The sequence below is a fragment of the Odocoileus virginianus genome, chromosome 10 (genome assembly GCF_023699985.2).
Source record: "Odocoileus virginianus isolate 20LAN1187 ecotype Illinois chromosome 10, Ovbor_1.2, whole genome shotgun sequence".
NCBI lineage: Eukaryota > Metazoa > Chordata > Mammalia > Artiodactyla > Cervidae > Odocoileus > Odocoileus virginianus.
In genome coordinates this window covers 58,542,639-58,557,879 of record NC_069683.1, presented here as the reverse complement: position 1 = coordinate 58,557,879, position 15,241 = coordinate 58,542,639, and the positions used below count along the sequence as shown (strand labels likewise).

Here is a 15,241-nt window from a genome sequence, read left to right as displayed (position 1 = left end):
GCTTTTGCACAATAAAGGAAACTATAAGCAAGGTGAAAAGACAGCCCTCAGATTGGGAGAAAATAATAGTAAACGAAGCAACAAAGGATTAATCTCAAAAATATACAAGCAACTCCTGCAGCTCAATTCCAGAAAAATAAATGACCCAATCAAAAAATGGGCCAAAGAACTAAACAGACATTTCTGTAAAGAAGACATACAGATGGCTAAAAAATACATGAAAAGATGCTCAACATCACTCATTATCAGAGAAATGCAAATCAAAACCACAATGAGGTACCATTACACACCAGTCAGAATGGCTGCTATCCAAAAGTCTACAAGCAATAAATGCTGGAGAGGGTGTGGAGAAAAGGGAACCCTCTTACACTGTTGGTGGGAATGCAAATTAGTACAGCCACTATGGAGAATAGTGTGGAGATTCCTTTAAAAACTGGAAATACAACTGCCATATGACCCAGCAATCCCGCTGCTGGGCATACACACTGAGGAAACCAGAACTGAAAGAGACACGTGCACCCCAATGTTCATCACAGCACTGTTTATAAATGCCAGGACATGGAAGCAACCTAGATGCCCATCAGCAGACGAATGGATAAGGAAGCTATGGTACACATACACTGTGGAATATTACTCAGCCATTAAAAAGAATTCATTTGAATCAGTTCTAATGCGATGGATGAAACTGGAGCCCATATAGAGTGAAGTAAGCCAGAAAGATAAAGACCAATGCAGTATACTAACGCATATATATGAAATTTAAATAGATAGTTAACGATAACCCTATATGCAAAACAGAAGAAGAAACACAGATGTACAGAACAGACTTTTGGACTCTGTGGGAGAAGGTGAAGGTGGGATGTTCTGAGAGAATAGCATTGAAACAAGTATACTAACAAGGGTGAAACAGCTCACCAGCCCAGGTTGGATGCATGAGACAAGTGCTCAGGGCTGGTGCACTGGGAAGACCCAGAGGGATGGGATGGAGAGGGAGGCGGAAGGGGGGATCGGGATGGGGAACACATGTAAATCCATGGCTGATTCATGTCACTGTATGGAAAAAACCACTACAATATTGTAAAGTAATTAGCCTCCAACTAATAAAAATTAATGAAAATACATAAATAAATAAATAAATACATAAATACATAAATAAATAAAAATGCTTTGCTGAACCCCATTGAGCAGCTCAGGCTTTTTGAAAACTAGTTGTCCCGGATTCCATGTACAGTACCCAACAATAAATGCTACAATTTCCTTCACTACAACCTGATGTCAGTAGATTGGCTTTTACTGAGTGTGGGCAAGCGAACCCAAGAATGCTTTGGTAACAAAGTCCTGATACTGGCTCAAAAAGGATTTCACTTCTGTCTCCAAAAATTAATTTTTGATTATAAACCTTGTATGCTACAGCCTTGTATGCTATATTCAGCCTTGTATGCTATATATTGTATGCTATAATATTCATTCTAGTACTTATGTTGCAGATATGATCAGTTCAGTTCAGTTCAGTCACTCAGTCATGTCCGACTCTTTGTGACCCCAAGGACCGCAGCACGCCAGGCCTCCCTGTTCATCACCAACTCCTAGAGTTTACCCAAACTCATGTCCATTGAGTTGGTGATGCCATCCAACCATCTCATCCTCTGCTGTCCCCTTCTCCTACTGCCCTCAATCTTTCCCAGCATCAGGTCTTTTCAAATGAGTCAGCTCTTCACATCAGGTGGCCAAAGTATCAGAGTTTCAGCTTCAACATCAGTCCTTCCAGTGAACACCCAGGACTGATCCCCTTTAGGATGGACTGGTTGGATCTCCTTGCAGTACAAGGTACTCTCAAGAGTCTTCTCCAACACCACAGTTCAAAAGCATCAATTCTTCTGCACTCAGCTTTCTTTACAGTCCAACTCTAATATCCATACATGACCACTGGAAAAACCATAGCCTTGACTAGATGGACCTTTTTTGGCAAAGTAATGTCTCTGCTTTTTAATATGCTATCTAGGTTGGTCATAACTTTCCTTCCAAGGAGTAAGCGTCTTTTAATTTCATGGCTGCAGTCACCATCTGCAGGGATTTTGGAGCCCCAAAACATAAAGTCAGCCACTGTTTCCACTGTTGCTTATATGCTAGGATTTTCAAATCCACAAAGGGTTTTACTTTTTTCCTTTCAAATACGTATGATATTTTTTCTTAATATATGTACTTTATTGAAGTACAGTTGACTTACAGTGTTTCAAGTGCACAACAAGGTGATTCAGTTATATATATACACACATATTATTTTCAGATTCTTTTCCATTATCGGTTATTACAAGATACTGACTATAGTTCCCTGTGCTATACAATAAACCTGTGTTGCTTGTTGCCGATTTTTTTAAAAAATTAGAAACCTAGCATTCTATTCATACTAAGTTAAACAAGTGGAATCAAAATGTCATAAATTTTTTAGCTAGGCAAAAATTCATAAGTTTTCTAAAATATATCTATTATCTTACATAAAATATATATATGTGTATACAAAGATTTTTCTACTATGCTTGATAAAGGCTTGAGAAAGAACATCAAAAAGAAAAGAAGAGATGGAGAAGTTGAAAACAAACTAAATGAAATGGGAGTGTTGAATATGATATAGAAAAAGTGAAACAAACTAGGTAAAAGATCATAATATGCTCTAGTTATTTTTAAACATGGCTACTTATTAGAAACACATCTGGAGCTTTGGGGGAAAAAAATGCAATACCTTGGCATTTGGATTTATGAAAAAATTCTAAGATAATTCTGATACGCATCTGGATTTTAAAAAGTGACTGTAGATTTTTCTATTAAATGGTAGCTTTGGTGATATAGAATTCTACTACTTTCTGTTGACCAATCATGATACAAAGGTATTAAGTGAATAATAGTTACATAATCACAATAGTAAAGATGTTTATTAGTTTTCACAATCAATAGTCCAGACAAAAAATAAAAGATCATTAGGAAATATGATTAATCTAACAATATAAAATAATTACATATAATTTGGGGGGTTACGTAGAATGATGTGGTAAGTTGAAGTAAGTACAGGTACATGTTCTCATCTGCCCAGTCTATGTCTTTTGGTTGGTACATTTAATCCATTTATATATAAGGTAATTATCCATATGTATGATCCTATTACCATTTTCTTAACTATTTTGGGTTTATTTTGCATAGGTCTTTTCCTTCTCTTGTGTCTTCTACTTAGAGAAGTTCCTTTAGCATTTGTTGTAAAGCTGGTCTAGTGACACTGAATTCTCTTAACTTTTGCTTGTCTGGAAAGCTTTTGATTTTTCCATCAAATCTGAAGGAAAGTCTTGCTGGGTAGACTATTCTTGGTTATAGGTTCTTCTCTTTCATCACTTTACATTATGCCATTTCCTTCTGGCTTGTAGAGTTTCTGTTGAGAAATCAGCAGATAACGTTATGGAAGTTCCCTTGTATGTTATTTGTCATTTTTTTCCCTTGTTGCTTTAATATTTTCTTTGTCTTTAACTTTTGTCAGTTTGATTACTGTGTGTCTTGCTGTGTTCCTCTTTGGGTTTATTCTGCCTGGGACTCTCTGTGCTTCCTGGACTTGGCTGACTGTTTCCTTTCCCAATTTGGGGAAGTTTTCAGCGATTATGTCTTCAAATATTATCTTTGGTTCTTTCTCTCTCTTCTCCTTCTGGGACTCCCCCTATAATGCAAATGTTCATGCATTTAACATTGTCCCAGAAGTCTCTTAGACTGTCTTCATTTTTTTCCCCCCTATATTCTGTTCTGTGGCAGTGATTTACACCATTTGGTTCTCCAGGTCATTTAGGCATTCTTCAGCCTCAGTAGTTCTGCTACTGATTCCTTCTAGTGTATTGCTCATCTCTGTCTGCTTGTTCTTTATGCTTCGAGGTCTTTGGTAAACATTTCTTACATCTTCTCCATTTTGTTACCAAGATCCTAAATCATCTTTACTATCATTATTCTGATTTCTTTTTCTGGAGGTGTTTTATCTCGTCCCTTCACATGGGACATAACTTTCTGCTTTTTCATCCTGATTAACTTTCTGTGATGCTTTTGAGATTGTGGTTCTTCTCGCTTCTTTGATCTGCCCTTTAGTAGATGATGCTAAGTGCTGCTTGTATAAGCTTCCTGATGGACGGATGGATTGGGTGGGGAAAACTGGGTCTTGCTCTGGTGGGCAGGGCCTTGCTCTACATAAAGCTAGAATCCAATTATCTGCTGATGGGTGGGATTGTGCTCCCTCCCTGTTGGTTGTTTGGCCTGAAGTGACCTAGCTCTGGGGGTCTATGAACTCTGTGGTAGGGTTAATGGTGGCCTCCAAGAGGACTCACACCAAGGGGCATCTTCCAGGACTGCTGCTTTCAATGCCTCCATCCTTGTGGCGAGCCCTTGCTGACCCATGCCTCCACAGGAGACTGCCTAACACTAGCAGGTAGGTCTGGCTCAGTCTCCTGTGAGGTCACTCCCCCTGTCCCCTGGGTCTCGGTGCAAGCAAAGTTTTGTGCCCTCAAAGAGTAGAGCCTCTGTTTCCCCCAGTCCTGTGGAACTCCTATAATCAAATTCTGCTATCCTTCAAGGTCAGATTCCCTGGGGATTCCCATTCTTTGTTGGATCCCCATGCTAGAAAGCCTGTCATGGGGCTCAGGACCTTCACAACAGTCAGAGAACTTCTTCAGTGTTACTGTTCTCTAGTTTGTGGGTTGCCTACTCAGTGGGTATGGAATTGGATTTTATCACAATTGCATGCCTCCTACTATCTCACTGTGGCTTCTTCTTTGTCTGTGGATGTGGGATATCTTTTTTTGGTGGGTTTCAACAGCTGATGGCTGTTCAAGAGTTCAAAACAGTTGCGATTTTGGTGCTTTTGCAGGAGGAGATCAGTACACACCATCCCATTCTACCATCTTAAACTAGAAGCCCTCAATCACATATGATTTTTATTGCTTTCTCTTGTATTATTATACTAAGATGTCCAGTATAATATTAAATAGGAGTGATGAGAGCAAAAATCCCTGCCTTTTCAATATTTTAGGAAAAAGCATTCAGTATTTTACTATTAACTGTGATACTGCCCATGGGTTTTTCACAGATGCTCTTTAATTACACTTAAGAACTTTCCTTCTTATCCGATTTCCCAAGTTTTTATCATGAGTAGATGCTAAATTCTGTCAAAATATATTTTCTGCATCAATCAAGATGATTATTTTTTCTCTTTTGTTCTTTGACTTCCAACTGTTAAACAATCTTGCAACTCTGGGATAAATTCCACTTAGTCTTGATGTATTTTCATTTTTATATATTGTAGGTTTGAATTTTCTAATAATTTGTCACAGACTTTTACAAACTCTGAGAGATATTGGTCTGCAATTTCCTTTTTTGTAATGTCCTTGACAAATTTTGGTGTCAGAATAGTGCCAGCTTCATAAAACAAGTTGTAAGAACAGCTCATTTAAAAGAGTGCATGCTAAAGGCAATTTTTTAGAAATAAAAACAAACAAACAGTGCCTGAAATTATGTGACTGTTACTCTGATAGCAGAAAATGATTAAAACTATAATGCTGAACAAAGAACAAATTTCAGTTATTTTATAACAATGAATATCTTGGAATTCTTATTAGCAATTCTCTCTTAGGTACTGAATAGTTCTCTATTATGGCTCTTCAAAGTCAACTACTTCAGTTACCTAGAGTTAAATCTTAGGCAAAGGTCAAGAAGTACTTACTGCTTTTGGAACCCATCTCAGATTTTTGGGACTAGGCAATCTATATGTTAAAAATAATTATTTATATATCTCTGAACATCTTTTTTCCCTGTACTCAAATTATAATCTATTTGGGAAAACATTAAATAAAATGATAAAAACATTATTATAAATTTAAATAATAGTTCAATATTATAAAAAAGATAGCACAAGCCAGTAGGAGACAACGCTGTCTTTAGGAGTTAAGGGAGAAATTATTTGGCTACTGTCATCAGAAAAAACTTTATAAAGGAAACAAACATTGAGCTATATGTTAAAAAGAAGTGAATGGAAAGGAAAAGGAAATTTATTCCATTAAGAGTTGACAAAAGTGTGAAGGCTACAAGGCACCTGCATAAATTCAGATGAAAGGGAGCAAACAAATTTAACTATAACAGTATGGTTAAGACCATAGATCCTGAAGACAGACTCTGATCTAGTCTCTGCCCCTGACTGGTTCTGTAACTTTGTACAAGTTATGGAACCTCTTTAGGCTCCAATTTCCTTTAAAAATGTGGACAAAACCATGAAAAAAACTTTCCACTGTGATTATATCAGTTACATGAGTTAATGTGTGTAAAGCTTTTGGACAGTATATAGCACAAAGGGCTCCAAAAATAATTTAAAAGGAGAGCTCACACAGATTCATGAACTAGCTGAACCCAAGGCTAGTCTAATAACATAAATGAGGGAAGCAGGTAGACTTTAGAAATACACTGTTTGCCATTAAACACATACGAACTGTCTTCATTTCAAAAAAATTAAGCATTCTCTTCCATTTTTCTTAAAACACACATTCCTATTCCTTCTAGCTTTTCCCCACACCTCTAAAACAGATGTAAGTTTAAGAAATAATTTTCATTTAACTCTGTTATAAGAAAAAGACATTAGTATGAGCACAGTGATAAATGACAACTGATACTCAGTCACACTTCAGGCAATCATAGAAAGCAGTAGGAACCCTAGAGAACCTGAAAATATAGTTTCACCTAAGGAAGGCCATTGATAGTCTCAACTACTGCTGTCAAAAGATACTGTGGTCTAATGTTTTCAGAAGTTCTCAATTTTCAAAAGAAAATGAAAGTTCAGAACCCTTTAAAAGCTGCTGACATTCATATACAATCAATTTTTAAAAATTCTACAATGTTGACTACCAGTGCCCCAGCCAAACAGTCTGGCTGCTACATTTGACTCGTGTTCTGCCAGTCTGCCACCTCTGCTTTAGTGCATGGTAACTAGAACAGTAAACTTTAACTATATCCAATTAAAGAGTCTTTGGGGACTTCCCTGGTGGCGTAGTGGATGGGACTCCACCTGCCAGGGCAGGAGACACAGGTTCGATACCTGGTTTGGGAGGATTCCACATGCCTCAGAGCAACTAGGCCCATGTGCCACAACTACTGAGCCTGTGTGTCACAACTACTGAAGCCCACGTTTCAAATACTGAATCCTGCACACCTAGAGCCTGTGCTCTGCAACAAGAAAAACCACCGCAATGAACAGTCCAAGCACTGCAACAAAGAGGAGACCCCCCTCACCACAACTAGACAAAAGTCTGCACAAAAAGCAACAAAGACCCAGTGCAGCCAAAAAAGAAGTGTTTGAACTGGCTGCGTCAATCACTCTTCTTCAGTGGTGCTTTCTGGTACTTTTTAGCACAGATCAAAATATTCTAAATCAAAGTTTATATCTAGAGTTCATATGTATTTTTAGTATGCTAAATGTGTTTCTTTGATTAATTCTCCCTTCCACGCAGATTCCAAGGAACCTTCCAATAGTTGATTCACCATTTGTTTGGTCAGTCTTTCTGTGTTCCCATCACTGTCTCTTCCCTTCACTTTTCTCCATTCTTTTCTCTCTTTCTTAACACACACATACATACACATACACAGGCAGGATAAACCCAACGAGGAAAACATCGAGACACATAGTAATCAAACTGACAAAAATTAAAGACAGATAAAATATTAAAAGCAACAAGGGAAAAATGACGAATAACATACAACAGAACTCCCATCAGGCTATCAGCTGATTTCTCAAGAGAAACTCTACAAGCCAGGAGGGAATGGCGTAAAATATTTAAAGTGATGAAAGGGAAGAATATACCACCAAGAATACTCTACCCAGCAAAACTCTCCTTCAGATTTGATGGAGAAATCAAAACTTTTCAGACAACCAACAGTTAAGAGAATGCAGCACCACCAAACTAGCTTTACAACAAACACTAAAGAAATTTCTCTAGGAAGAAAACACAAGAGAAGGAAAAGACCTGCAGAAAGTAAACTCAAAACAATTAAGAAAACAGTAATAGGATCATCAGTTCAGTTAAATTCAGTTGCTCAGTCATGTCCGACTCTTTGCGACCCCATGGACTGCAGCATGGCAGGCCTCCCTGGATCAGGATCATACATATTAATGAATACCTTAAATGTAAATGGATTAAAGGCACCAACCAAAAGACATAGACTCGCTGGGTGGATGAAAATATGTACACGTATGCACTTCTACGAATTACATCACTCTGCTTGACCCTCCCAAATTAGTATGCAATTATTTTATATTGTTAAGTTTATCATGTTTGCATTATGGTTTGCAACTGTAACTTTTATTTTCTTTCTGGATATTGATTGTGAAAACTGATAAACATCTTTTACTCTTGTGATTAGGCAACTATTGCTCCCTTAATACCATTGTATCATGATTGGTGTTGACCAAAATAACAGAACTCCATATGACCAAACCTAGGATCTACTAGAAAAATCTGTAAACATTTTTTAAAATCCAGATGTGTATCAGAATAATCTTGAAATGTTTTGAAAAATACAAATGCTCAGTCAGTAGTTCAGTCTCTCAGTCATGTTCAACTCTTTGCAACCCCATGTACTCCAGCACACCAGGATTCCCTGTCTGTCACCAACTCCCAGAGCTTGCTCAAATTCATGTCCTTCAAGTTGGTGATGTCGTCCAACCATCTCATCCTCTGTCATCACCTCCTCCTGCCTGAAATCTTTTCTACCATCAGGGTCTTTCCAGTGAGTCAGTTCCTCTCATCAGGTGGCCAAAGTATTGGAGCTTCATCTTCAACATCAGTCCTTCCAACGAATATTCAGGACTGCTTTCATTTAAGATTGACTGGTTTGATCTTCTTGCTGTCCAAGGGACTCTCAAGAGTCTTCTCTAACACCACAGTTCAAAAGCATCAATTCTTTGGCACTCAGCTTTTCTATGGTCTAACTCGCACATTCGTACATGATTGATGGAAAAACTATAGCTTTGATTAGATGGACCTTTGTTGGTGAAGTAATGTCTCTGTTTTTTAATATGCTGTTCACGCTGGTCATAGCTTTTCTTCCAAGGAGCAAGTGTCTTTTAATTTCATAGCTGCAGTCACCATCTGCAGTGATTTTGGAGCCCAGAAAAATAAAGTCTGTCACTGTTTCCATTGTTTCCCTGTCTACTTGCCATGAAGTCATGGAACCAGATGCCATGATCTTCGTATTTTGAATGTTGACTTTTAAGCCAGCTTTTCACTCTTCTGTTCCACATTCATCGAGACTGTTCAATTCTTCTCTGCTTTCTGCAATAAGGGTGGTATCATCTGTATATCTGAGGTTAGTGATATTTTTCCTGGAAATCCTGATTCCACCTTGTGCTTCATCCAGCCTGGCATTTCCAATGAGGTACTCTGCATAGAAGTTAAATAAGCAGGGTGACAATATACAGCCTTGACGTACTCCTTTCACGATTTGGAACCAGTCTGTTGTTCCATGTCTGGTTCTAACTGTTGCTTCTTGACCTGCATACAGATTTCTCAGAAGGTAGGTACGGTGGTCTGGTATTCCTATCTAAGATTTTCCATAGGTTGTTGTGATCCACACACTCAAAGGCTTTAGCATAGCCAATAAAACAGAAGTAGATGTTTTTCTGGAACTCTCCTGCTCTTTCTATGAACCAAAGGATGTTGCCAATTTGATCTCTGGTTCCTCTACCTATTCTAAAACCAGCTTGAACATCTGGCAGTTCTTGGTTCACATACTGTTAAAGCCTAGCCTGAAGGATTTTGAGCATGACCTTGCTACCACATGAAGTGAGTACAACTGTGCAATAGTTTGAACATTCTTGGCCTTGTTCTTCTTTGGGATTGGAATGAAAACTGGCCTTTTCCACTCCTATGGTCACTGATGAGTTTTCCAAATTTGCTGGCATATGGAATGCAGTACTTTAACAGTGTCATCTTTTAGGATTTGAAATAGCTCAGCTGGAATTCCACCACATCCACTAGCTTTGTTTGTAGTGATGCTTCTTAAGGCCCACTTGACTTCACACTCCAGGATGTCTGGCTGTAAGTGAGTGATCACACCATCATGGTTATCTGGGTCATAAAATCTTTTTTGTATACTTCTGTGTATTCTTACCACCTTTTCTTAATATCTTTTCTTAATATCTGTTAGGTCCATACTGTTTCTGTCCTTTATTGTGCCCACATTTGCATGAAGTGTTCTCTTGGTACCTCTAATTTTCTTGAAGAGATCTCTAGTCTTTCCCATTATATTGTTTTCTTCTATTTCTTTATATTGATTGCTGAGGAAGGCTTTCTTACCTCTCCTTGCTATTCTTTGGAACTCTGCATTCAGATGGGTATATACTTCCTTTTCTCCTTAGCCTTTAGTATTTTCAAAATTACAGGAATACTTTAAACTACTGGATCACATCACCATCTTCAATTGCTGAAAGTGAAAAATATTTTAAATGGCTGTGAAAAAAAAAATCAGGCAAATTTAATCCTTAGTGCCCCAAATCAGGCTATCTGTTTTTATGGCTCATTCAGGACAGGTTACAAACCCATTTAAATGCTCACTTCTCTGAATTTTTAAAAAATGAGTTAAAAAAGAAAAAAATCTCCAACCAGGGCAGCATTTATAAGTTCAGAATTCAGCAGTATTTTAAGTGACAATATATGCAAATTTTAGCAGTATGATGCTTCCACCTCAAAAGACTGAGGATTTATTCCTGCCAAAAGTTAATAACTCATTTCATTTACATTAGATTCAATATAAAAAAATCTCAAGGATCAACTGGCATCTGTTGTGTAAATGTGTAAATGTCAAAAAGACAAAGAAAAGTTGAAAAATTGCTTCAAATTAAAGAAGACTAAAGAAAATTAACAACTAAATGTAACGCAAGACCACAGGCCAAATCCTAGATCAGACAGAAAACTTACCACGAGGTACTGACAGACTCTCCTCAACCAAACTTTAGTCAGGTTCCTCTGAGCCCAGATCACGAGACCACCTTACCTGCCACCTGAGAAATCTGTATGTAGGTCAAGAAGCAACAGTTAGAACCAGACATAGAACAACAGACTGGTTCCAAATCATGAAAGGAGAACGTCAACACTGTATATTGTTACCCTGCTTATTTAACTTATATGCAGAGTACATCATGCAAAATGCTCGGCTGGATGAATGAAGCACAAGCTGAAATCAAGTTTTCCAGGAAAATATCAATAAACTCTGATATGCAGGTGACATCACCCTTATGGCAGAAAGTGAAGAACTAAAGAGACTCTTGATGAAGTTGAAAGATGAGAATGAAAAACCTGGCTTAAAACTCAACATTCAAAAAAACTAAGATCATGGCATCTGGTCCCATTACCTCATGGGAAATAGACAGGAAACAATGGAAACAGTGACAGACTTTATTTTCTTGTGCTCCAAAATCATTGCGGATGGTGACTGTAGCCATCAAATTAAAAGACGCTTGCTCCTTGGAAGAAAAGCTATGACAAACCTAAAAAGCATATTAAAAGGCAGAGACATTACTTCACCAACAAAGGTCCATCTAGACAAAGCTATAGTTTTTCCAGTAGTCATGTATGGGTGTGAGAGTTGGACCATAAAGAAGGCTGACTGCCAGAGAATTGATGCTTTTTAACTGTGGTGTTAGAGAATACTCTTGAGAGTCCCTTGGACAGCAAGGAGATCAAACCAGTCAATCTTAAAGGAAATCAGTCCTGAATATTCATTGGAAGGACGGATGCTGAAGCTGAAACTCCAATACTTTGGCCATCTGATGCAAAGAACTGACTCAGTGGAAAAGACCCTGATGCTGGGAAAGATTGCAGGTAGGAGGAGAAGGGGACGACAGAGGATGAGATGGTTGGATTGCATCACAAATTCGATGGACGTGAGTTTGAGCAAGCTCCAGTAGTTGCGGATGGACAGGGAAGCCTGGCACGCTGCAGTCCATAGGGTCGCAAAGAGTCGGACATGACTAAGCAACTGAACTAAACTGACTCTGAGCCAAATAGGCACTGTCCTTGGGCATGACTAGTGTCCTATTTTAGCAAGAATCCTGGTAAGTCAGTTTAGCCACAATCCACCATCCTCCATACTTGATCATCCCTGGTAACTGACCAAATTCCTTACACCTGTCTTTCCCCAGGTGATGTCTGATCACTGTGGCTTGCCTTCAGAAAGAATCCTGTGGTTGGTTTAGCCAGAGTTCTCCCTTCCTACTGATGTTCCTTGTTAGTAGTTTTCTATCCATGCACACTGCCCCACCCTCAAACCCAGGTTCCCTCTCTATAAATCTCCATTTTTCCTTATTACATTTGAAATTGAGTCCACTCCTATACTCTTTTCCTGTATTACAATACTTCCTGAGTAAAATCTGTTTTTGTTGCTTTAACTACTGTCAAGGTCTGGTTTTCTTTGACAGTAGTATAAAGTGCAACTAGCAAATTTTCAAGATGGATTGTATGAGCATGATAAGAGCATTTTTATCAATGTTGAATTTCCTGAATTTGAGGCATACACTGCAGTTTCATAGAACAAGGGGCTGGCAAAGTTTTTCTGTAACAAAACCAGAAAGTATGTATTTCAGCCATAGAAGGCCATCTATAGTCTCTACCACATATTCTTTTTTGTTTTTGTTCTTTACAACACTTTAAAAATGTAAAACCACTTTTAGATCAAGAGCTGTGTAAAAACAAGGGCTGAAGTTGGCTCACGAGCCATAGTTTGCCAACCCCTAATACAGACAATGTTCTCGCTCTTTAAAAATATGCAATGAACCATGTAAAGATAAAGGGTCATCATGGCTGCAACTTTCTCTCAAAAGATTGAGCAAAAATAATAATAACAATAACACACTGGAGACAAAATGATGCCAAACTTAGTGCAGACACCTGATCAGCATAGTGTACTGCAGCCCAGCTGCAGCAAACCTCTTGCCTCAGGTTCCCAAAGCTGGGACTATAGGTGTGTGCCACTACACCAAGCAGAGGATTAAAGCCAGATTTCTATTTCTTCCAAACTCTTTCTTCATGTATCTGTGCAGCATCAGTGGACATGGAGAAAAGATTTTGGCAGCAATGAAATCAGACAGCAAAATATCCACAACTGGTAAACCTATGCGAAAGGTGAAGGGAATTCACCATACTATGCTTACAATTTTTCTTTAAATTTGAAATTTTTTCAAAATAAAGAGTTTTTTAAAAAGCCATAGATGTCCCTGGGGGCGCCAGGACATGTGCAAGCCTCAATGTGCAAGCCTGAGGCATGGTTCTGGCGGCTCATAAAAGAATGAGACTCCCACAAAGCAAAAGGTATCCTGTCATCTAGGTCATTTCAGTACATACCCATGGGTCCAAAGGTATCTAGATTCTCCTGTCATCACCAGCAAACTCCGACGAGGCAGCATAACTGGCACTGTCATACCATCTGGGTGCTTAAAATCCATGACAATCTTGAGATAAAGGCAAAAGCATAAAGATCAATCAATCCAGAAAGATAAAAGCAATTCATTGATTCTGTCTATCTTTCTAAGCTAATAGAGAGTAAAACATGGTAATGCTTATAGGAGAGCATAGCACAGTGGTTCTCAAACTTCAGTGCACTTAAGAATCAACTGAATGACTAAAAGTAGGTCTACAGTAAGGCTCAGGAATCTGCATTCCTAACAATTACCTAAGGAAAATTATGATGCAGGTGGCCAGAGAAGCATTGATACTATGAAAAACATTAGTAGTCAAATTCAAGGACTTAGAACCTGAAACATTCATATCTTGGCTTTTTCACTTACTGGCCATATGATTCAGGACAACTCATTTAACCCCTTTGTGTCCAGCTTCCTCAACTCATATAGGATTGTCATAGTATCTGGAGCATTGTAAACACAAAAAACAGTAGATATTATTATTCATGTGCATGCATGCAAAGTCACTTCAGTTGTGTCCAACTTTTTGCGACTCTCTGGACTGTAGCCTGCCAGGTTCCTCTGTCCATGGGATTCTCCAGGAAAGAATACTGCAGTGGGTTGCCATGCCTTCCTCCAGAGGATCTTCCTGACTTAGGAACTAACCTGCATCTCTTCCATCTCCTGCACTGGCAGGTGGGATCTTTATCACTAGTGCCATGGGGGAAGCCCATTTTAGAATATTAACAATTAACAATCTAAGGATAAGTAACTGTTAGATGTAGATTTTCATATACTCCATTTTTCCTTTAAAGTGACACAACATTTTAGACTTTAGACTGATTTATGAGATAATCAAAAAACACAGGAAGATATTCAGTGATTCTTCCTAAATTATGATCAAATATTATAAACAGCAATGTATAAAGCACCAAGAAAACACCCAAGAAAATGTTTTTGTGTCTAGACTGGCAATTCAGTTTATAAACACAGCAGCAGTTGACAAATGAGTTTTTTTTTTAAATATTTTCTTATTTATTCATTTATTTATTTGGCTGCACTGGGTCTTAGTTGCAGCATATGGGATCTAGTTTCCTGACCAGGGATTGAACATGGGCCTCTTGAATTTGGAGCACCATTTAGCCATGGGACCACAAGGGAAATCTCCAAATGTAAATTTTAAAAAGGCACGTCAAAGGGCTAAAAAATATTTAAGCAAACAAATCAATCCATGTGAAAAATAAATATGCCAACTAAGTATCAGTGGGATGAACATTAATTTAGCATAATACCTTCATCAAAGGCAAATTTAGGACAGTACCTGGCACTAAAGCAAGCATTTAGTAATGATTACCTATTATTAATAATAATAATATTGGGTAAAACATGATAAACATGAAAATCCTTCATAAATTATATAGAATTATATTGAATCTTATTGCAAAATTCAGACTTAAATTGAAGAAAACAAGGAAAACCACCAGGCCATTCAGGTATGACCTAAGTCAAATCCCTTATGACTATACAGTAGAAGTGACAAATATATTCAAGGGATTAGATCTGATAAACATAGTGCCTGAAAAACTATAGATGGAGGTTCACAACACTGTACAGCAGGCAGTGATTAAAACCATCCTCAAGAAAAAGAAATGCAAAAAGGAAAAATGGTTGTCTGAGGAGGCCTTACAAATAGCTGAGAAAAGAAGAGAAGTGAAAGGCAAAAGAGAAAAGGAAAGATACACCCATCTGAATGCAGAGTCCCAAAGAATAGCACACAGAGATAAG

The 15,241-nt window shown here is 38.1% G+C and overlaps 1 protein-coding gene across 3 annotated transcripts in view; it reads right to left on the bottom strand.

Annotated features, from left to right (window-relative positions):
* ALKBH8 (alkB homolog 8, tRNA methyltransferase) overlaps positions 1 to 15,241 on the bottom strand; it is a 127,383-nt gene that overhangs the window by 49,045 nt on the left and 63,097 nt on the right. For all 3 annotated transcript variants that reach the window (XM_020879357.2, XM_020879358.2, XM_020879359.2), the window contains exon 8: positions 13,401 to 13,507. In XM_020879357.2, coding sequence (XP_020735016.2) covers positions 13,401 to 13,507 — 107 coding nt within the window. The remainder of the gene's footprint in view (positions 1 to 13,400; positions 13,508 to 15,241) is intronic.